At 35.2% G+C, this 25,226-nt stretch overlaps 1 protein-coding gene across 2 annotated transcripts in view; it reads right to left on the bottom strand.

Annotated features, from left to right (window-relative positions):
• Nucleotides 1-25,226, bottom strand: part of LOC132197192 (protein Wnt-5a-like) — a 103,947-nt gene that overhangs the window by 24,900 nt on the left and 53,821 nt on the right. The window contains exons 1-2 of one of the 2 annotated variants that reach the window (XM_059620304.1): nucleotides 11,605-11,911; nucleotides 6,247-6,518 (exon numbers count right to left, since the gene is read on the bottom strand). In XM_059620304.1, coding sequence (XP_059476287.1) covers nucleotides 6,247-6,518; nucleotides 11,605-11,625 — 293 coding nt within the window. In that variant the 5' untranslated portion in view covers nucleotides 11,626-11,911. Of the gene's footprint in view, nucleotides 1-6,246; nucleotides 6,519-11,604; nucleotides 11,912-25,226 lie in introns of those variants that run through there. The other variant, XM_059620305.1, reaches the window with a different exon arrangement.

Consider the following 25,226-nt stretch of genomic DNA (forward strand, 5'->3'; position numbering starts at 1 on the left):
AAGCTTTCTAATTTTGATTAAATGTGCTCAATTTTTTTCCAACTACACATTTCTCAATATTTTGAAGTTTGCCCTTGAAATTTGGAATTTTTATCACCAAACTGAACATTATGAAAGATTTATTTCCATACATCGTTAGAAGTAAATGAGATAAAATTTATGATTAAATTTTTTTTCGTGTAGAAAAAATTGTTGCTTAGGAATTTAATCTATGTGTGACCTTGCAAAAATTCAAGAGCACCACCGTGTATAATTTATTCATGCGTCCTTTGACAATTTCCATCTTGAGCTGGAGCGAATTGAATCACTTAATTATCTTATACGCACAGCTGAAAAATTACAGTAACCTGATAGTCTAGCATGACATTTCATTTTATCGCGCTTTTTTTATAATTGCTCCACTTTAAGGAATGGAAATCCTGCCTTGGGGCTCGGCAATATTGCTGCAAGTGGCGGCTAGGCAATTATTTATTAACTCTGCCTGAGATAATGTCCTCAACACATAAAACGTCGTTAAAAAAAACACTACACACAACAAGCCTCGGCACATAATGGTTGGAATTCCTTACACAGAGCAGCCAATTCGAGAGTATAATAAGAAATTACGCTTCGTAATGAAATAAAAATTGGTCCAGCACTTTCTATTTCGTTCTGCACTAATGAATATAAAAATTATACACACGCATTTGGCAATTTGCAAACCGTCATTTTCCCAATTTCGTTCTGACCTGAGTTTTTTTTTCAATTTGAGACTGAAAAGCTTTAAACATACGACGGACGAATCCAGTTTTAGAAAGTGCCGCGCTGACAATGAGCGAAATGCTCATTACCCACATCGCTTGCAATTAGCGGGGCCAATTGTTTCTTTCGGTAGTTAAATTCGAATGCTTGCATGATTGATGCCTGCTGGTGCACCTTTGAACAATGAGATTAGCTCACTGCCTTTCGCGATTGTCTGCGCCTCATTCTGGGTGGTCTTTCGATTCGTCTCTCGAAGAAAGAAAAAAACTCTCTCGCTAGACGAAAAACAAAATTCCTTTGATAAGCGGCGAGTGAATAATTTTCCGATTTCTATTGATGCAAAGGCAATTTGTGCCTGCGTATGTATGCTAATCTGCATTTGGCGGGCGCAACAAGTTATTAAACCGAAACACCTCGCATTCAGGTGTGTAGCAAAAAGGCAAAGCTTGCGCACGCTGCTTTATGGCCTATAAAAATATTCGCCGTGGAAGCGGCGATTTGCATATTTCTTGCTACACAATCTTTTGATGTTGAGCGCTCGCCATCGTGTGCGTGCAATAAATCAATTAAACGTTGGCTTGTTCGCTCGAGTAATCAGTCGATGCACGAGTATTTTTATTCATTGCGCTGTCTGTGATGATAATTAGTGACTGGTGCAGAAATTTATGTGTTTGCGATCAGGTTCAAACTTGTTGAGAGCGTAAATAGATAGTCAAATAATTCAAAGTAAATTATTTATGAAACAAATTATAAGGAAAAAATTATTATAAAATTTAAATTATTAAGTTTTGTTTTTAACATTTTTATTTTCCTTTTTTTATTGATTTGAAAAAAAGAAACCAGAATAAACAACAATAACAATTACAATAAGTTAAAAATTATTTCGAACTTTCCTTTGCATAAAGAGCAAATTTAATAAAGTTTAACAAATAAATTTTTAAAAATTCGAATTTACATATTTAGAAAAAAAAATTGTGCGTTAATTTACTTCATTACACTTAAGGTGGAATATTTATATTGCTCATGATGAACATCTGCTATAGCTATTGAGCGAATTCTCCCATAAAAAAGAACAGATTCATTTTATTATTTCTATGAAAACTTGTAAAACTTTTATCTCCATCGTCATTTCAAAACGGTTGGATCGCGAAACTGATACAATCTGCCGAATCAGTTGGTGAATAGTTGTCCCTATTCGAGACTTTTGACATTTCCATGCTTAATAGATCCAACGAAAAGATTTATTTATCGGACGGCCGGCTGATTTAATTCGACCACCAGTTCGAACGAAGCGGAAACTTTTATATGTAAAAAACGACTGCAGGCCAAAACATAAATATATTACTAATCTCTGAACGTTTCCTTTCAAGCGTAAATAATTTGCTTTGAATTAATGAAAAAAGGCAGGCATAAAATATATCAGGTCATCGATTCCCCTTTATAGATTTCATAGTCAGATAAAATTGCAGACTAAAATAATAATAAAATGCAAATATCTGGGCGACTCAAATTAATTTCTGCAAATATTGCCAAAGAGCACAAGATCTCCTTTCGCCGCTTTTTGAAGCAAATAATAAATTTAACAATCTCCGGCTGAGTTTTCCATTCAATAAATCACACGCGCAGTCAAAAACAATAAATCTTGCTCACGGCCCCCAATCCAATGGTACTTTCTTTATCTGCAAGCACCGCAATTAATAACATTATTAGCAATAAACGTGCAGCCTCATCATTTGTAGGGAAAGAGAAAAGAATTCCCTCGAGTTTCGAAAGAACTTTTCGGCGCGGCCTTCGTATCGAGCGCATACTCTGTTCTTTTGTGCGCGCCTATGGAAAGTGTATTGAGACAAAGTAGTGCTTTAATAATATCACACGACGTCAAACTGCTTTATTTTATTGCGAAGCACCGGTTGATTGAGTGACTTCTGACTCCAAAACGGGCGCACAACTTTTATAAAATGTTTTGAGCGACAATCCGCGCGGAGAAAGAAATCCTTGGGCTGAACGCAGGGCAGACAGCAGATTTAATTTTCAGTGAAAGGCGGCTCGGCGGCGCAGGCCCTGCCAAATTTATTCCTCACGACTGCATCTCATGCTCTTTGAAGGGGCATGTAATTTTGCGGTGTCAACACTTAATTAAATCTATGTTAAACCTAATTTACCTAGTCCGACTTTTGAAAGCGCCTCCCGACACCTCTCTCAATCTGCACGCGCGAAAGGCATGGATAATTCTTTTTTCGCGCGCCGCCCTTTCAGCAAATTGATTCCATCATGCATCGCAAGGCATGTGGTATAGAAAGGGCGAATCCTGCCATTCCTGCCAACATTGCGATTTTCCACTTGAAACTTTTCAATAGTTTAGCAAAATACTTAACTTTAAATTTATTGTATTATATTTTGTAATAAGAAATAATTTTTAAATTATGTGATTCCGTAAATAATTTTTTTTTTAAAGTAATTCAAACATTTTTCATATTTCTTGAATTTATTTCTCTTCCATATTTGGGTTATTTATTTAAAATTTGTAAGCTAACAATAATTTTGTATTTATGTGTAAATTTAGTTTTAAAATTGTTTATAAATTTAACAAATATGGAATGAATGCGCAAAGATGATTTAAAATCAGTTACGTTGTGCAGTTAAATTTGGTTATTAAATATGGATAAATTTATATTCAAATGTTGATTATTATGACTCAAAATAATTAAAAAAAATTTAAAACTTGCCGTGAGAGCAGATCAATTACTATGGTACTTGATCTCATAATTCTCTCACTGCTGTCAAGCTGCCGCAGTCTTGAACATTATTAATAATTCGAACGCAGCGGCACGCAGCTGTATGTAATAATCTATGCGTTATACAAAGTCAGGCGCAACTGATACGGCCCCAAGCGATGACCTTAATTTTGGCTTTAATTGATTCCTGCCATGCTAACCTCCAAACCGCCCCTGAATTTAAATAAAATTCTATAAAAAGTAAATAAATTCATTTGATGCATTTTAATAAATTTTTGTCCATAACCGTTTCAAATTATATAAAGAAAATTAATTTTACTGTAAAGAGAGTTTTGTGGGAAAAATATTCTTTCGCAATCTTCTTGGCTTGAAACACCATTTTTTTCTATTATTCTCAACAAAGAGACTGTCTCAAGAGGCTTCTAGCTTGCAGAATTGTAAAACATCAAAGCTCCCACTTTAACTTTGTGTCTAGTCTTTGCTGCTATTCTCATCCACTCGGCGCGCGATTCCGGTTTTTTGCACAATTTCTGCGGCCTTTAGAAGCAGTTTTGCTACAAAATGCAAAAATCGCGATAAGCCGCTCTCCCAGTCTCAGGTGTGCGCCAAAATTCAATAGAGCGGCCCAGATAACACATCTTTTCTCTCAGCATTCTTCCGAGTCAGCGGTTTCGCCGCTGATTGAAAACATCATGCACGCTCGTCCGACGAAGAGCACCATGAGCGCGCGCCCGAACACTTTTTGCGGAAAAAATTACATCACACAAGGAGACAAGACGTGAGGGTCCTTTAGCACTTTTTCATTCAAATGCATGAAACGCGAGGCCCACCAGTTTTCGGAGCCCGCAGCGAGTAAATAAAAATGGGAAACAAATCTCGGATGACGCCCATAATAAATTTGAGCCTGGATCGATTTTTATTTCTTTCTTACTTTGCACCATCCTACGGTTTGCAGATTTGAAAATAATTCAAGCTGCTGAGTAATTGCACGTTTGTTACATTACTGAGCTAATTAGCCCGGCAGAAGAGTGCTGTTCAATTTGCAATCAGCGTGACCTCTGGGTTGAGCCCCGGCAGCTTATCTGATCTGTAAATGAAATATACAGACACCTTTTCTTCTCTCGCGCTTGTGCAACGCTCTCGCCGCGTGCTGTGTTCAAGACGCTAAGTCCAGCGCACTACATCAATAATCTCTGTATTTGGGATCTATCAAAGTGTGGGGCATTTAAAAAAATAAAACCCAGACCGGTTAGCAGATTTTAGGTGCATTGGTCTAGAAACAGATTTTATCTCTTTAAATTGAATTTGAATGGAGTTTAATTTATGACCTTTTTTCCTGCTTATTAATCCCTTTAATTGATAAAACTTAACTGAAAATTAAACTATTTTTTTCTATTAAATATATAATAATTATAATTTTATTGATATTTTTTTAATTGTAGACAGAACTTTATAAGGTATGATTTTTTAAATCAATCGGACTCTTCTGTTGTAAATATTTAGCTAACAAAAAGCAAAAATAATACTTATGAATTTTTCTATTTTTCACTATTTTGCAATAAATAATAAAATTATACTTCCTTGCTCTAGATAGTTTTTCAGCAATGAAATTTGTTTTCAATCTATTCATTTATTTACAATCATGAACTGCAGACAAAGAGAGTGTTTGAGTTTAATGAAGTTGAAATCCATCCTCCCCACGTGAACAACAACTAGAGATTAGATTCCACAACCCCCCACACAAGAACAATGCCATACGCAGCCGACTTTTCGAATGTCACACCCACTCACCCACAAATAAGAAATATATTACGCCGCCTAGACGCATTCCTTTGGTCCTATACATCGACTCGCGTGCATAAAAAAAATATTTCTCCTGCCGCGCGATTTAATCTGGGTGTTGAAATTGTACCACCGCCAGTCAACGAGACGTAAGAATAGCGTTTGCAATTTAAATAAATTTGGTTCGTAAATTAAATTTTAATCAGCACTTGGTTGTTTTTAATCTATAACTGCGGTTTAGGGATTAGCAATTTCTGCGGATCAGAGAAGTATAGGAAAAAGAGCTTGTTTATCAGCGGGAATTAATGAGGGACGTTATTTCATTATTTTAAGCCGAAAGCAGCAAAGCAGGCAGGCGTCTGAGCGGCGCGACAAAAAGCAAATCAGCGACGAGAGCGACAGCAGGTTTTGCGATGCGAAAAAGGGACCAGTTAAATGCCAATGCCGCCTTTATTTCTCTTTAACGTGCTCTTGATTATAATGAATTAGTTCTTTGGCGCGGTGTGGGCGACCCGAAGGATATCAAAACTTTTTGCCAACTGGTTTTGAAAGGTTATCGGTAAAAACAAGAAACCTGAATTAGTGTCGAAAAGTTGTTGAAAAATTGAATACTTCTTGGCGAAAAAGGGACAGGTTAATTGGATTCACTCGTATCCCCAATGGTGTGGGATAGATAATTTGGAGTAGGTAAAAATGTTTTCACTTTCAAAAATCATAAAAATTATTTCAAAAAATTACTTAATGGAAATTATTATTAGCAGATCTATAATTGTTTAAATTAAAACAAAAGAAAAAGTGAATATGGGGAGTATTCAAAAATACATAAAATACAAATATTTGGAATGGACAAAATAAGCTGGAAGACGCTGAAAAAAAAAAACAATAATAGAAAACATTAGGGCAAAAAAAGTACACAAAAATTCAGTTCAAGGGCCAAAGATAATTAAAAAATTATAATAAAAAAAGAAAGATTTTAACTTGTACTCACATCCAATTAGTGGGCTGCGGCAGAAGGCTCTGGGGCACATAAGCAGTGGTTGGGGGCGTCGAAGGGGTGGAGGCGTCCATGCTGGAAGCCAAGGTGCTGCTGAGGAGCGGCGGCGCCTCCGAGCTGGGGGCTGAGAAGTTGAGAGGCGCCGAGTTGACGATGAACGTGTTTTTCTTGGGCCGCTTCTTCTTGTTGTTCTCCTTGGCCCCCTGCGCACCCTGGGCGACGATCAGGACGACCAGCAGCACAACCACCGCCACTGACCAGCAACCCTGAGGACAAAACGACAATGCACTTTTCATTTCCACAGACAACACTGCTTGGCGCCAGACCCCTCTTGACACACTTTGAAAAGAGAGAGAAAAAATAATTGGGAAAAAATGTAAGCGGCCAGAGCGTGGACTTTTCGAACAAAGGGTGCGATCAGGTGAAAGAAATCTACATTCTCCACACTCTCTTGCGTTCACCCACAGCACAATGCAGCTGGGGCAGGTTAATCTTTTGTGGCGACGGAAAGCAGGAACCTTTCTTGTGTGACTTGGCTGACAGTCTGGAAGCGCAGACGAGACTATTTTGTATATTGTGAAAAATGCAACTGAAAAAAATGGTCTATCTGGTATTATGGAAAAATTAAATATCAAATGCAAAGATTTTTTAAAAATTTAAACAAGTTTTACAATTTAATATTATGTTAGGTTCATTAAATTGAAGAATTCTTGGCATATATGTACTAAATTTTAATAATTAAATTTATTTTTTAATTTTATAAATTAATTATAGTTTCAAAACTGATTTCATTCATTTTTTTCATATTGTAGCAAAATTAAAACATTTTGTCGCTCCACAATCATTAAAAATTTACAGTCTGCAATTAAATTTTGTAATCGGTATTGGTAAAATTGTAAATTTAAAATTTCTTCATATCTCCCTTATTGAAAATGTCGTAGAAATTTATTAAATTCATCGTAGTTAAGATTCAAAGGGACGAAAAAAAAATCAAAAGGACGAGTCCCCTCTGATCTGGAAAGGATGGTCGATTCAAAACAACTTGCAAATTTGTATAAAAAAAATATTTACAGACGCAGCATCAAAAAGAAGCGTTCTTAAAAAGTCTGCGATCTATCGAAAAGCTTTCAACGCGCCGTTTTTAACTCAAGAGGATTATCCCGCTTTTCCAGCAGCATCTCCAGATTACACTCGCAGCATTTGCCACTCAACCGCGCGTCGGCAGCCAGCACCTGTTTATCGCTCAAAATGTGGCTGCTTTCAGCCCCGCCGCCGCCGCAAAGGAGCTTTTTTCCAGTTGGCGAGATCATTAGGAGTGTCAAATGCAAATGTATATATAAAAATACACAATTTGTCCCGCGAATGGTTTTCATCGCCGCCACGGTAGCCAAGACTTTTTGTGCGGATCTTGTTTCAACTTTTGGCACGGACGCTCAGTCCGTCAGTGAGCAAATGTGGCGAGTGGTTTCGATGAATATAAATTAATTGCAAATGGTCTGCTTGCTGCTCCCGATCCAACGAAACGTTTATGCTCTTTTCGCTCTGGCAACGCGAGTCTATTCGCATTCTGGCCGCGTCCGGCATATTTAGCGAGGTAAACTGCCGCGAATTGGCTCGTTGTAAACGCATCTCTAAAGAGGTGTCCATGATAATGAGAAGCAGTCTGGTTAAAGTGAAGCATTGAACGCTTTTTATTTTGAATAAAATTGGTAAAAAAAGCATGATTTTTAAATACTATCATATATTATCTATAAATTTTATTTAAATGTTTTTAATTAACGCTAAACTTTTATAATTTAAATTTTTTAATTTCATAAGTTGAGAAAATTTGTAATTCAAATCTCATATCAAATTGATGATATAGTCTTCAATGCACTTTAAATTTAAATAATGTATTTCCATTTTATTTATTATAAAACAACCAAATCACAATTAGAATATTCAAAAATTTAATGCTTACAATTATACTTTTATTTTAATTTTTTTGCACAACAGGCTGCTTAAATTTTTTATTGATTTGTTGATAAGAATTTCAGACAATTCTTAATTTTCAATTTTGAAAGCTGAAAACATCTAAATTTGCTGAATGCATTGTGGAGTGCTCTGGAGGAAAAGCACTTGGGCAACCATTAAATTTCTCCTTTGAAAAATACCTACCAAGTGCCATGGGAGTGGAATCATAAATATAAACATGAGTTCATGCTGTGTAATTTTCAATAATCAAGCCCAATTATCGCCACTGAATGCACTCTCCACTATCTCGCTGCATACTTGAATTTAGAGAGGTAATGACTCAATCGTGAAGAGGCATTTTTCTTTTAAAATACTTTTGGTCAAATTTTCATTGGCCCTTTAGAACTAAAAAAAATTTAATCTGATAATAAAAGATAGATTTCCTTTACCTCCTAGAACCAAATTCTATATTTAAATCTTTTACTTTATGACAATTCTTCTCATACAAAAATGCAAGATTTTGGCCGGTGGCATTTTTGTTTAAAAGGCCTCACGTTAAACAATTGACGGGCAAAAGACACGCCCGTGTCAGTGTCGTCGGATCGTTTTCTTTTCTGGAGATTTGAATCGCTCAACTAGAAAAATGCCCTGTGAGAAAAGGCCATAAATAAAAGTAGGTACACGCCGCTCGGCGCCTGCGATCAGATACGATTTTGTAATATGCAGTAATTTATTATATTTACAACGCTCTTTCTTTCTCTCTTGCCGCGTGCAGACAACTTTTTATTGAATGTAGTTTTGATATATTTGGGATGCGATATAATTGATTGGGTACTCCGTTATTGGGTTTGGCTAAATTTATTTCTTGCTTCTTTCTGAAATAATTACCGGCCTGCCATGCAGAGACTTGCTGATTTTCCCCTTTCATAGCACGCTTGCCAGGCTTGTTTTTTCCCGCAGCTGGCAGGCGTGATATTTTCGTGATTAATCGAATTAAAATATTTTTGCCAGGTGTAAGAATGAAGGTAATTAATTGTCACAACTCGGCGGCGATTGCAGAGAAATTTCAGGTCCTGCTTGCTTGAAAGTTCTTTAAGGGTCAAGTATCAGGTGAAAAATCCCACGGTGCCTTTTTAAGACGCCAATTAATTTTGCAGTCTACTAAAATTCTGTTCGTTTCATAACTTTTATAAAAAAAAAAATATCCTAATCTTGATATCAAGATATTTCCCACGCATTTTTGCTTCTTCTAACGGCAGTAGACAGCAAATTATTTTTATTATAAGATAAAAATAAACACTCTAATTCGCAATTAATAAATTTAAATTTTTTAGCAATAACTAAAAAAATAAAATATAGTACAATATCATTGTGCATAGTGAAAAAATTTATGCAATAAAAATAGTTTAAATGCAAAATATTTTGAGAACAAGCATTTGGAATTTTAATAATTTTTCTCACATAGTAGATTTTAAAGCACAGTCAGTTTCCTGCATTACCTTTTTTCAACGTGAAACGCTTTTTCCTCCATGGATACATTAAGGGCAACTTTCAGCAGTGTACCATCGTTCTCTTTACACGACTCAAGCGCGCTCGCCCTGTCATTTTATTTTCTAAAATCAGCTCCCAGATAATAAATTACCGTGTCAACCGAAAATAATGAGTTAAAAAATGTCTAATTTATTCCCAGCAGCGCGGCGACGCAGCAATATAATGTAAAAAGAGAAATTAACCTGTTCGCTCTCATGAGCGAGCTTTGAAGATTTTAAACGGCACTTGGCTAAATTATTAATTTTCCTCTGCATTGACTCGTTTTTTCTTGCCGGCTCAAAAATTGAGACGTAACAATTTATCATAATTCCCCTGATTACACTGTTTGGGCGCATTGCGTCCCGTCAGTCAAGTCGCTTTGTCAGTCTCTCAGTGTTGAAAGCTGCCCACTTTATTAATTGCCATTCGGCATGACTGACGAGGCCAATCTCCGCTGTGTATGCTCCTTGTGTCGTTTTATTACTTTGAAATTGTTAAATCGCATGCTATGCCTCTGGTCCTCTCTGCTGCCGCAAATATCCTGAAAGTTTTAATGGACCATGTGCCAGATTTTATGCTCAAATATACGCACTCGGCCGTCGCGTCCGACGGTCATCCGAAATAATTATAGTTCAGCATCCCCACCAAAATATATAAAAAGTTAAATTCCATCTTGAGTATTAACATAGAGGCATGATGAAAGCAGAGTGCCTTTGAAGAACTTGAAAGGTGCTGGATTTTAAGAATAAAAATATTCATGACACTAACAAATTTTATAACTCATAAAATCACGATTTTTTTAATGTCTTTCTCTCTAAAATTATCTCAAGTGTTTTAATACAGTTAGATTTGAAATTAATTTTTTCATAATTTTAAAATTTGTAAAAATAATTATGTGGTTACGAAAACGTACCGTTTAAAAAATGGGGCCACTAAAATCATATATATTGCATTATTTAATCATATTATATTCCTTCAATAACAGTTTTTACTGTGTTTCTTTATATTTTATATAAAACTATTTAACCTTGAATTAAAAAAAAACTTTGAACGCATTTTGGTTTATTTGTCAAATAAATATTAGCATTTATTATAATTATTTCCTATATTAGCTGCTTACCCTTTTTAATTTATCCAAATTTTAATATAATTTTTTTTTAATATGATTTTTATTGGTCCAAATTTCTCAATTCACCCATAAATTTTAACAAACATGATGCCTATTCATTATTATAATCCAGCATCTAAGCTTTCCAGTACTTTCCGGAACGCGCAAATCTGCAGAGGTGATCGATGCATGCAGGCTGGAATCCTAAAACTATCGGAAAATAACTTCACCACCTATTAAGTTATAAGGGAGCTGCGTATATTATAATAAGGCCAAAGGTTTAAACCATTCCGAATTGTTTGGCTCTTAAAAATGACTATTGAAATTATTTATATGAAAGCAGGGATCATCGCAGGGGGTACTTTCAAGTTCCTTGAAAATCAAATTGCTTAAATCCACTGCCATTTCATACTCACAATAATCCAATAAATTGATTATCTTTTCTTGACAAATTTCAAGGTGCATCTTGGAAGAAATTTACAACTTCTATGGCCCATTAAGTATACAGTTAAACTTCAAATTAGCCATCAAAACTGCTCAATTTTAATTAAATATCAGTTAAAAATAAATTTATTAGCAACAATCATCTTGTTCTAAGCTGAAATTATATTAATTGAAGGTTAAAAAATAATTAATAAAATCTTGTTTATAATAAAATAGAATATGTAAATTACTTCCATTCAAAATATAATAAATAATGAAATAGAATGATAAATTAACAGACTAAAATAAAAAAATCATAAGAAAAAAAATCAACTTACTTTTCTGTTACGAATCATCATTGAGCGATCTGTAACGAGTTCAGAAGGAGAGCAGCACAGATTTGTCGGCAAACTACATCATGTTTGGCCGCTCCTTCCAAGCCCGAAACGTGGCTTTTCGGAACTAATTCTAATCCGAATTTATCTTCAACAAGTCGCCTCCAAGTAATAAAATGCACTTCCGAAATTCAGGGGAAAATCCACACTATGAGAGCGGAGAGCGATGCTCGGCCGTGAGAGAGGGAGATCCTGGAGATGCTGCACTGACTCGCACTGTAGCAAGGTCTGCGACTAACTAATTTCGCTTCTCTCTCGCGCGCGCTCGCTGAGAGGTACGCATGCCGCGCTCAAATCCCCCTCTTGAATGGTCGTATCGGTCCAGCGACGAGAGTTCGATTGGGCCTCTCTCTGGCAGCGAGAGGGAGATCTTGTTTCGTTTTTCGGGGGTTGCGAGCTGGGGGTGAACATGCCTAGCAGCTCATTATGCGTTTTCCAAATCGCTAATTATCTTGCCGAAGGGGTCGAGACTGAATGACTGAGAATGACGGCGAAGAAAAAATTGGAGAGAGGCTTAATGTGCACACGCTTGTTTGCTCAACTGCGGCGTTCATTATTTTCTTCCGCTCCTGTCTGCCTCCCTATTCACCGTTGAAAATCAATTTCAGATTCACTTCGGAAGGGTTAACAAGCGCCTCTGATTTATGAAAATGATTGCATCCTTTTTTCTATTTATACAGGGTTGCATTAAACTGCAGAACTCAAATTACTCTCTATATTTTTTCCCTGGTGGAACAAATTAAATACTAAATTAAAATAAGTAGCATATGTATGAGTGTTTTAAAGTAATTTTGAGTTGCAATTATTTAAACGTTTGAAAATAATGGAAACGCAATTGAAAATTGTATATCTTTCAGAATTTAAATTTAAATGTTAATTTATTTACTTCTGAACTAGATTTAATTGGCATGTTTATAAGCTTGGCGCACATTACAGGAGCTGAAAGAATTTTTTACTGGCAATGATGATGGTAATTGCGCCGGCTGCTACAAACCTCATCCACCGTCATTCTCCTCTCATTTATTTACTTGTGTTGATGCAACTGACGACTTTAATTTTTTGCCACATAAATGCCGAGTAAAAGAGTCATTCTCCGTATTTATTTATATGTTAATTCACAAGAACTTCCCCATTCTGTGAACCAGTAAAAATATCTCTTATTGGCACTTGCTTCAATCGATTGTGTGAGGCAATAATTAACCTGCACCTCATGAACTCTCATTCAATGGACAATCAGTTGGAGCAACTTTCAGTTCTGGACTTAAAATTCTGCCCAAGCTCTGCATACGCATGGTCCATTTTAATTTTATGGCATAATCAAGACCCCTTATTATCTTGATAGCGCGAAAATGAAGCAAGTGCGAGCCGTGAGATTAGCGTAATTACACACGCCTATAATAATGATTTTCGGATTTCTCCGCCCGAAAAGAAGCACAAAGGAGAATCAAGAGAAGCCTCTCTTGAGACAAATTTGTCCTGCAGCGAGAAAGTTAATTTTTTTATCGTCTCTCACGCGCATATGTAAACCAGTTTGCGTCGAGCAAATTGAAAAAGTCGCGCAGACCACAAATATTACAGTAATTTTTGTTTCCATTGCGTGCGCCGAACCCGTCATTAATAAACAATTTAAATTAAAAGTGAGCCGGAGTGACGCTTTGGTGTCCGATATCGGTTGCTGCGGCGCCGCCTGAAGGGTGCGGTTTTCAGAGGTGGGACACGCCACTGGAATTTGTTTGCCTAAATTGCTCCTCGGGATGCACAAGACCTGAGGTTTCATTGGCTTGTGTGAATATGAAAAAAAAAAATGTTCAGGCGCTGCTCGATTTCTGTATGTGTGCTCAGCCCAAAGGCTCTCTCAAACTATAACCTATAATCTGGACCAATCATTAAAATTCAATCATTCTTGTCACACGCAAGTTGTATATCTTTGAAAATATGAAATATATACGTGAAGTCGGCAGCTCAAAGTTGAAAATCTGACGAGGAGATTTTGCAATCATTTCCGTTCAGGTTCAAAAAGATTAAATTTTATATTGGGTGAGAAACTGTTGGAAGATAATCGCCTCTCATATTTGCATTTTTGGTCCGTTACTTTTTGGCCATTAAAAGACTGCCGTATTAATAAAATTTTATTCTTTTCTCATCCTCGATCGTCATTCGTCTTTGGGACCTTGCGCGTAAAAGGTGTGAACCATTAGCGTCCGAAAACATGAAGGCAATAATGAGCAGATCCATCACCATAAATCCAACGCGTGATTTTGCTTCATATCTCACAACCTTCGCAGTCGCTTTTTTTATTTTAAATTCTCGTTTGAGAATTCGAAAACGTTTTTTGTCTCTCTGGTTGCGTGTTTTGAATTTTTCCAACTTGGCTCTGGTGCATGTTGAAAAACGTGGTGCCGTGATTTCCGAGCTCATTTCGTTCTCTGAAAGCAGAGCGACTAACTCGAATTACCTGCTTGCTGGTGGTAATAACAATAAAAACAGGTGTGAAGGAACATTCGCTTAGCGGCCAAACAGTCACTTGTTGGAACTCGCGTGCACTGGATCTGCATGGCAAATTAAAAAAAGCAAGACAACTTGAGCACCATGACACACAGACTTTCAAGAATGCTGACACAGCACCAATTTATTCCACCAATCTTTCATTGCATAATTTGGATTAGTAAAATCATAAAAATAATTTAATTGTTTAATTTCAAGGCAAAAAATTTATTTAAAATTAAAATGAAGTAAATTAAAGTAAAATTTAATGACAGAAACAAACTATTCATGGCAAATAATAATAAAATTTTTAAATTTTTATGAATTTTCCGATTTTAAGAACGATTTTCTATAAATGCAGTGAAATTAAATAATCAAGTTTTGAGTGTTGGTATAGTTTGCTTTTTAATACCATCCTTCCTAGTTTGGTTTGGCTTGTAATGTTAACAAAAAATGAGCAACGTGGAAAATTATACTGAAGTATAACTATTATTAAATTTAATAATGGAATTCACAGTAGAATAAATAATATATAAAATTAAAAATTAAATTTTTTTCCCTCAATTTGCTGCACAGGACTTAAATCCTTGGCCTCATTTTCCATTTTTTTACTTCAATTCCAAAGGTACAAACCCATGTACACCCTCTCATCCAAGAAACGTTTCTTTTGTTTCTTCCCCTGCGTCTTATATGACTGGACTGCGCGAACAATGCCTGCGATTGATATTATACGGGTGCGATAGATATATTGCGGTCCAGCCATATATTATGAGACCAACAATGCCCTTCTTGATGGTTCTCGCACCGCATGCAATCGGTATAAAAAAGGAATCCCTTGAAGGAAAATATGTTCTTGCTCAGGCGAAAATCGTTGTTGGAACAAATTGTGAAAAACTTGAGAATTTTTTCCTTGGGCTCATTTTTGATCTCTTCTGTCTGCCCGTTTATTGCGCCTGTGATGCCTGTGCGCTCAGAATCCCAAATTGCACTTCTTGTTAGCGCGCTCTAGACTAACCACTTTTATGGGGCAATTAAATTTTGCCCTGCAACGGAATGCCCTAAAAAGTTTGTAAAATCATCATCAAGCGCTAAGTGCACCTTCTTGAGCGTTACGCATAGAGGATGGGATTTAGAATTTGAAAGAAAAATGTTTATACATAACAAAAAGTACATCAAATAAAATTACATAAATATGAAAATTTAAGAGAAGCAGAAGTCAAATGAAAATGCTAGGTTAGCAATATTTAAATTGCTTTAATTTTATTGTAATATTTTAAATCTTCTAATAAAAAAAAAATTAAAATTATTATATAATAATAAATAGAAAAAAAATATTAAATTTATAATTAATTGTGTTTTGTCTCTTCAAGAATTTAAGAAAACTGTACTTCACACATGTAGCCCAATAAGATACTTATCCCCCAGCTAAATTTGTCAGATTGTTTATTCGTATCGGCCCATAATAAAATATTTCAGAGTTATTTTAGTTCATTGGCCTTGCCGGAGAACAAAATCGCAAACCTGATACGATTTATACAAATGAAAAAGTGGCGGCTGTAAACAGACGGATTATCTTACTTAACGTAGTTATATACTAAATACCTAAATAGCTGCGTGTGTTGCCGGCTGCATATCAGATTAGACGCACAATAACTCAACGTCGCGGAGGTCTTAATTCCTCTCAGCACTTCAAAGCAGGACACACAGGCCCGAAGAGCACCACTTTGCTCAGCGGCGAGCATAAATATTTTTTTTTCGGACCGGAATACACACGACCGGCTGTAATTTTAATACTTAATGGCCACTCTGGTTCGAACATAATTTCATATCTGAAGTCTGTTAAATATTTTCGAGAAGGAAGAAGAATTTACTGCCGATGTTGTTTTTGTCCGATTTTAATTAGCCATTTTTCTCAATCAATAGCCGGCGTAAATCATAAATTTGCTTCGCTTGCGGCTTCTGTGTCGGCGTCAGATTTATGTAGAGCTGGCTCGTTTTTCGCGGCAGCGCCGTCGATTGTAAAAAGCTCCATAAAGAGCGCCGTGTTTGTTCTTTTCCGCTCGCCAATTTATGTTGCTGGTCGCTCGGAGAGGAAGTTTTTATTGATTGGGTTCCATTTCAATAACACACACAGGTTATTAAAACCACTCAGCTCCGATTTACGGTCCCGTTTTTTATATATATGACCACACACAAGAAAAATTTTCTTTTAAAAAATTAATGAAAAGTGCAAACTGAACCTTTTTAACCTTTCACGAGGCCAAACAATAAGTTGACAGGGCCGTGCTAAATTTGAAAGAAAGCACAAGTGTCCCAACTATAATTTTGGGATAGGAAGGAAATCGGACCTCGTTTCTTAGAGGTCTGTTTGCCAAGATCAGAGGACGCCGCCTTCCGAAGACCCACTTAAGAGCTGTTGATTTTACTCATTGTGACCTGTGCGAGCAGCTTCTTTTTGTTTCCTCCAAACTCACTCCTAGGGATATATTCTGCAAATAAAAAACGCCCCTACGTTCCTTCTTAAATGCTGGCATAGAATTTATGCCCTGCCCTGTACCCACAATGGAATATTAAGGCGCCCAGTCGCATTAAATTAGATCCATATATTATCGGCCGTCTATACGCGGGTGTGTGTACTGAAGTACAGGTACAAGGAGAAGACCAATATTTTATCAAACCCCCTCGCACTGCACGCACGTCCCGACCAGATGATGCCGCTGATTGGAAAAATCACTCTCTCTCTCCTTTTGAAACAGGGGCTGCTGCGGCGGCACTGCTTCAGGCAACTGTGTGACCTTTCCCGGCCGGAAACTTCTGGCAGCAAGTATGGAATAAACTAACTGAGGGCACAGACGAAAGCTGCGAATTCATGTTGTTCAAATATCTTGAATGGAAAAAAATTACACATAATTTTTTAAAAGCATATCATGATCTTAGAACAATCTTAATCTAACAATAAGTTATAATGCTTTTGTCAAAAAGAATTAACCATGAAGGCAAAGTTACGGGAAATAATAATTTATAATTTTGTACAACTATGTTAACTGCGTTTTGATTATTATTACCAGGTGCTTTTTTGCTCATATAACGAGTTTTGTCTATAATTTCACTTAAATTAAATTGCACGATGTCCAAAACTTTCAAAAGGTTTTGCCAAAACCATAACTATAAGTCTTGAATTTCAAATAGATTCCTTTTGAGCATTTTTACAGCCATTTCGGTTTACTATAAAAAGAAAAATTTTATTTATAGGCCATTTGATTTCAATTCTGGGAGGTACAAATAAAATATTATGGACAATTATATTGTAAAAAAACATTGTGTTTTGTATATTGTACGTTCCGGTTTAAACCCTCAGTAATTGGCGTTATTGGTACAGGCTAATTTAATTTTCGTAAAATGAACATGCACAAACCCCGTTAGCAAAAGGATAATAAGGTATGCGAGCGCATGTTTGAAAATGTCGTGTCGCTTTTACAAATAAACATATACACTGCACAAAAACTCGACATCCGCAAATCGACAATGAGAACTGTTCAAAAGGGGGCGCAAAACATCCCCTGATATGTATGGCTTTGTCACCAACTCGCTCTTTCTCTCTTTCTCTCGCTCCCCTGGAAATGTTGTTGAAATACAATTTTGGCCTGGTGTTATATTATAACGAGAGCGCACTGCACACGGCTTATTAAAATATTTTCCTCTTTTATTATTTTGGAAAAATCTCTCTCCCCTTTTTGATATATATTGAAAAGCTGCACAACCCACAGATGTTGAACTATTAAGACTCTCAGCGTTTACGACCGCAATAACGTGCCTGTCAAGTGGGATGAAAATGCACTTCTTGCATCCCTGTGTGCTATAGTATGTGTATTTGAGGGTCACATTGAATTTGTCCATGTTGTTATTTATGACCCAATTATATATGGCTTTTCAGCAAAGTTACGACTTATTCCATGCTTCCGTAATAAAAATCTCTTAATTCTGGCAAGGCGCGGGATATTTTATTTCCAGCTTGATATTCCACAACGTTTCAGTTTAAAAAAAATATTATATTAGAAAAAATTGCAATTAAAATAAATGAAGCAAAAATAATTAAATAATGAAACTGCAAGTGTCTAAAATTTTTTTTTTTCATAATTCAGAAACTTTTATAATATGTTTCCTTTAATTAAGTAAATTTAAATTGGATTCATCTTTTACGTAAAAATATGTGAACATTTGATCTAGATAAATTGTCCACTTCCTTTTAAATTAAACGTTCGCATTCCGTTAAAAAGGAATGATAGCAAAGAATTTAAAATGGCATTTTAACTTTACAGCCTATGAAGCTATTAAAGCATCTTGACGATGACGTTTCTTAAAGAGTTGAGAAATATTTCTTGATATCCGCAGCGGTCCTTTGACAATTTCGTTGTTAATTGTGTTGGGATTTTTTATCTCTCGCATCTGGAATTCCACTGGGAAAGGGTTTGTTGCTCTATTTATCTCATTTGCTCGTCTCGACACAAATGAAACTGTAGCACAGACAAAAGGGCATATTGAATGTCCATAGTCATACTGCTGGAAAGCAACCCACTCGTTCAACTTGATTCCTTATCACGATAATGAACAAAACGCGGCGCGTCATTTCACTCCGACTGTGTGTTACGCCGGTGTATGTATATGAGTGTGGCACCAACAGCTTCTTAACATCTTGCTGCTGCTGAACAAACTGTGTGTATCACTTTTCCTCATTCGGGCTACGCTTTCCGTTATAAGAGTTCTTGGAAATCCAATTCAAAGTCAACAAGGGAGTGCGCAGAAATTTCTCTACTTGCAAATTGAAGAAAGTTTAAATTGATTTTCAAATTAAAAATTTGGACTTTCTTACTTCTATACTTCTGTTGATTTTTCTAAACTTTTAGTAAAGTTTTAGTTGCCGCCTTATTCGCGGTCTAGATGGCAAGATAAATTAAAACTATCACAATTGCAAAAAATTATTTTAAATTTTCTGCAAAGTTGTTTTGATTAAAGAAAAATTTAACTCAATTATTAAGTTAATAATTTAATTAATATATAATATTTTGTATTGATTGTTGATATTCTGAGCTTTTAATGTTATTTTAAACACGTTAATAACAGAAATAAAAATATGAACTAATTGAAAAGAGAAATTTACATTTTGAGCAGAAGTAATAATTAAAAGTTTACACAAGAAATCTAGCTGTCTGTCTTCCTTCGTGCCGCCTGAAGACAGTGCACAGGAAATGATTTCTCTCATCCTTTTCCTTTTTCATCACAAAACAGTCTTTTCTATGATATTCCGAATAGAAACCTGCTCGAGAAGCAAGTCGTAGCTTTTTTTATTTCATTCGGAATATATACAAACAAAACAAAATAACCACAGGGAATAATAAAGTCTGACATGATTCACTTCAAGTTTATTGCCACATTAACTCACTGAGCCAGCCGCAGACTGGAAACACTCATCAATTATGAAATACGGCCGCGAGTGCACACCAAATAAATTGAAAAGCTCATATAGTTTGTTTTACGTCTTCAAGACGCGCCAGGGCATTCCACTGACATTACATCAACACCGTTCAGACTGATTTAATTACGGGACAGTCCAATTTAAAATGAATTGCACCTCAATTTATTTTCATCATAATTTTTTTACTGTAAACCATTCTCCATGACTTCTAAATAATAAAATGTTAAATTAATACAAATTTAAAAAAGCTATTTTCATTGATAATTTAAATTAAAATTATATTTTATGTACTTAATTTGTTAAATATTTTAAAATTTTTCATGCATTGAAAAGTATAAACAAATATAAATAAAATGATCTGGCTTTTCCTCGTTGCCAAAATTGTTTTTATTCCGAAACGGTCTGCAATACTATAACATGAGCAAGAAAAATACAAAAAAAAATCAGCAAAATTGAAAAAAAACATCACAAATAAATAATTTTCTTTTATATTTTAAATTAGTATTGACACTTTGCTTATTAAAGCAATTTTTATTTTTGCAATATTATAAACTAATTTTGAAAACTTAAACGGTTTAAACAATTAATAAAGTATAAGCAATGAAAAAGGTGTATGCGTATCTGGCATCCAATTAAAGGAAACAATTGGTCTGTGATGCGACTATTTGAGACAGATCTAATTTAAATGAATGGGTGGAGCTCACTTCTCTCTGTATATTATATGAAGTGTTTTCTAATCCTATACTTTCAGATCAAAGATTTCGTGAGCGCACTTGGGCGTGAGAATGTATAAAAACGAGACGATGGTTTTTCAGAGCGGAGAAGATGTTTGAGGATTTATATATCTTCTTCAATGAATAAAACACGCCGAAGAGAGGAAAAAAGTGAAACACAGGAGGCTACAGAATTTTAATTTGAAAATAATCACAGCTGTCAGATAAGTGACTGATCGCGAGCCGTGTTTTTTGTTTTAGGAGATGAAGACATAAAATTTTTTGCATTCTTTTTCTGTTATTTTTGTTCAAACCCGCTCATTAGGACAGGCTAATAAAATTTTAGCATCCCTCAAGGCTCATAAGCGGCCAGCCAACCGTACTTTTGGCTCGTCCGACCTGCTGCCGTGGACAACAGATGCATCGCGCCATTTTTGAAAAAATAAAAATAAAACGCTCAATGGTGCCTGGAGGTAAAAATTTGCATACTGAGGGAGCACAATTGTGCACAGACGGCGCACTTGCCGCGGGCCTATTAGTTTAACCCTTCTGTCAGAGCCAAGTGAAAGTTTTGTTTATCCCTTCACAAACAGAAGCAGCCAACGCGCGTTGATGATGTTTAGATCTTGACAGTTTTATTTATTAACAAAAATCATCCAATACATTGATTGCAAATGAGTTTTAAATATTGTATTTTTATTATTTGATCATTCACTTTAAACTTGTATTGATTGTAACTGTGCTGATCAAGTACTATTCTCAATAGTGAATTTTTAATATAATATTATATTAAAAAAAATATATATTTACTTCTGATAATTAAATTTTTGTTATAAATGTTAATTTAAATTAATTGTTTTCATTTTTACTGCCCTTTAAATATTTTCTATATTATATATTAATATGTAATAATATTGTGGGGAATTATTTTTTTGAGTAAACTTTGAATTGAGATTTTATGTTTAATAGTTTACTTTGAAATATAAATCAATTTCATTTGATAAAATTTGATTTGCAATGAGGAATTTATTAAATTAAATTTAACATAACAGTTGGAATCTTTCAATTTGCGATTTTTTACATAAGATTTTGTTAAAAAATATTTGCGAATTAAATTTTTTGCAGAACTCAACTGTCGAAAAGCCTAATGCTAAGCGAGAGATTTTAATGACCGGTGCCAGCAACTTGTCACAACAAATCGAGCCTTATATTCTTATACAGAGTGCTAATAATAACTCCCATGTATATTTTTGCTGCTGCAATGCGTGCGTGCAACTTGAAGGGATAAATCATGTGTCAAGTAGCATTAAAAGAACGTACGCGGTGGAATTTTAGTTACTGCCGACTTCAGCTCATTATGCGCAGTTAATGGCACTCGATCACACTCATAAATCTTTGCTTGTAATAACACAGTGTGCTATTGAATTACCTCATTGGGAGATTTGTCTTTTTAATCCCATATGAGATGTGTTTTTCCTCACCTTGAGTCAATATTTTATGCTGAGTTAAATTAAATTCCAGAAACTAAATTAATAAACCATTTTTTTTTTAATTAATAAATAGATAAATTGTTTTGTAAAAGAAAAACGGTGTAAATTATTGAATCAATGACTATGAGAAAAATAAACATTTGATTGACCAATTTTGGATGAAATGATAAAAAAGGTCTAAAATAGGAACATGGGGTAAGCAAATTTTCTTAATTTGCCCTAATGTCTTCGCCATCACTGAGATAGAGTCAATAATAAATTAGCGGCACCAAAAGCAAACGCCAGCAGTGCTCTCTCAGTGTAAATTCGCAATCTAGTTAATAACTCTTTCGTCGTCTGCTGGTTTTGCTTTTATTCGGTCGCGGCGAGATAAAATAATGAAGAATTAAAAGAAGCCGCCGAGGCTGCAGAGAGACAGAGGCAGGCAAATGCCAATAATTTGCGCACCGATGACGAAAACGACCAAGCTCGAAAAGCTCAAGGCTTTCTCTCGCGGATTTGAGCAATCAAAAATCAAAATTTATTTAGGCAACTTAATTCTGCCGGTTGTCGTTGCTTTTAATGTGGATGTGTTTGCGGGCAGAGATGGGTATTAATTTCTTAAAACCTTTGGCAGTGAGCTCAAAGAATGTCCATACAACCAGTTATGGTTCGTTTAGATTATGTATTAAGTTAATTACGGTCATATTTCAAAAGTAATTATGTATTAAAGGTAGTCAAACTCTTAACGTAAATTTGCCTTTCGTGTCTGCAATGATTTTCATATTAAATCTGGCATAATATATGGTTTTATGTTTTATATTTTAATACCATTCCTCAGTGTTTTGTGATAAATGTTAGCATTTAAAATTGAAATCACTATATTATTATATGCACGTATTATTTTTAATTTTTAACTCATTGACTTTTCGTTCCAATTTTCTCCTGCTATTATTGTATATTTCTCGAGAGGGTTTTTCAAAGTAATTCCCATTTAAGAATACATACGTCCAAAGCAAAAAAGTAAGGAGCGACAACAAGGAGCGCAATTAAAGTTTCTTGCGCCGCGTGGAGTAAATTGATGCTCACATGCACGCATAAAGGATCTTGCGACGAGCGTTAATATTGCTAAAGTGGCTCTGAAACGATATCATTAAGTGGAGGGAAACATTAAGAAGGCACCATAATGAGATGCAAGCAAGCACTGAGCAGATGAGCAAAAACTGCGGAGAACGAAAAATTTATGTGCGCATATAGCGACCGAGAGAGCGACTCTCGATATCGCTTTGCTCCACTAAAAGGCGTTTACCTGGATCAGTTCTGAATATATTTATTCACTTTGGAGAGAGAGATATGCTTTACAAAATCAACACACACGCTCACGCATGGGTGTTATTACCTTCGGAACAGGATGTTGCCGCAGCAACGTATTCCCAAATTGATTTAAAAAGCAATCGGCGCCTGCACGCTAAATTAGGCGACGCTGCATCAATAGCTAGTTTTTTCCGTGATTATTTCCCCGTTGCTTGTTTAAACCTGATGCAGATTGATGGAAACTATCTGATGAGTGCGCTAATGGCAGCGATAAATCAATATTTCAATCCACGCACAGCAGCCAAGAGGCAGACGACTGCCGGTTGTATTTTGATTGGGAAATTTACAAGCCAAGAGCGAAAGAGACAAATTTGTCGATTTATGAACGCGCTACTTAGCCCGTTTTAATTAATTTTTAATGCTTGTCGTTTATTTAGATTACATGAGAAATCATCTGGAAAGAGTTCATGACCTCACTATTAATAATAATTATAAATGTTTTGTTACTGTGATTTGAAAGTTGAACTTCAGATCTCTTAATAATTTTAATAAACTTTATTTATGAGTTCAAAACAATTAAAAGTTTCATTCAAAATTTATATTGAATTTGATTGAACAATTAATTACAAATGAACAAAGGTTATACTTTATAAATCCGTTTCATTCGTGTCACGAAAAAATCCACTAAAAGTTTCAGATAAATTCAGGAAAAATTAAATTTTGTTGACAAAGTTTCGGATTTCTGGACACTTAGACACATTCAATATTGACATGTCAGTTCGAAAACACGCCTTGTTTCCGAATTGAATTATATTATAACAGAGAGGAAGTCGAACAAGGTACAAAACTACAGAGTGACCTGACTGGCACCCATATTTGGAGCGACACGCTGCATCTCTTCACAGGAGCGTTCACAGGTGATTTTTATACAACCGAACGCACGGCACCTTATCTTTCGGTTTCTCTTTAAATAGGTGGAACAGGCCGAGATCCTTTTTTTATGCCCCTCCGTTTCTACCTCGTCATCGGGGCTCTTTTGAAAACGGAGAAAGAGCAGTTGAAATATATTAGAGGACGGCGTTGCGCCTTTGAAGATGCTTATTTGCACACAAAAAATACAAAACTGGCGGGCACAAAAAATAATCCCTTTGCGTTAAGAGAAGCATTAAAGACGCTTAATTAGGACGAGACTTGATAATTAAGTCATTCCGTACGGAACAAGTCCTTAAAAAAGTTAAAACCTTGAAATGAGGTGCATTAAAAGTAAGCGAGGGACGGCGTTGATCGTAAAAAAGGGGAGAGAATTAACGTTTAATTTCAAGTTAGGTTGAATTCCAAGAGAGACATCAGAAAAAAGACTATTAATAAGCATTCAATAATAAGCTTCCATTCAAAGTTAGCAGAAGTGTTTACTGCGCAAGTTAATAAATTTTGAAACGGTTTTGATACCATCGGCAATAAAGTCGGACTTTCATAAAAAAAATGCGGCAGACTACAAGTTTAAAATTGAATAGCAAAATCTCATCGACTGAGGAGAATAAACAATAATTTATTCTGGTTGTCAGTCAAAAATCAAATCACATAATAATACTCTGGACACACTGAATCCACGGTTAAAAACTCAATAAAAAATTCTGGGTCTTTTAAAAAGAAAATGATAGCAACCCAAGCTAGAGCGTTTGGACAATTTTAGGTAGAAAATCGCCATTTGATTACAAACATAAATAATAGAAAACTAAAAAAATTCTGCCTAGGTAGTTCATTGTGTGTTGAATCTATTGTAAATTTTCAAAAATAAATCGATTGAGCAATAAATCAAATAAATTATTTTAAGAAATTTGTATTATCTTCAAAGCATCATATTTATCAACGATAAAAAAACAGCACATTAAAACCTTTTTTTTATGATTATCATTTAATTTTTGAAAACCATTTTATTGAACTTACCATCAGTTCTAATTTAGGAATTTAAGGTATACTTAACTGTATCGTTTGCCGTGTAATGTTTTAATTTTAATTGATTTTAATTTTTATTTCTCTTTTATTGAGAAATTCTATTTATTATGTAAAATTTTCACTTCACCAAATAATAATTTTTCCTTCACAAAGCTA

The sequence above is a fragment of the Neocloeon triangulifer genome, unplaced genomic scaffold (assembly GCF_031216515.1).
Source record: "Neocloeon triangulifer isolate White Clay Creek 2 clone unplaced genomic scaffold, ASM3121651v1 ptg000012l, whole genome shotgun sequence".
Lineage (NCBI taxonomy): Eukaryota > Metazoa > Arthropoda > Insecta > Ephemeroptera > Baetidae > Neocloeon > Neocloeon triangulifer.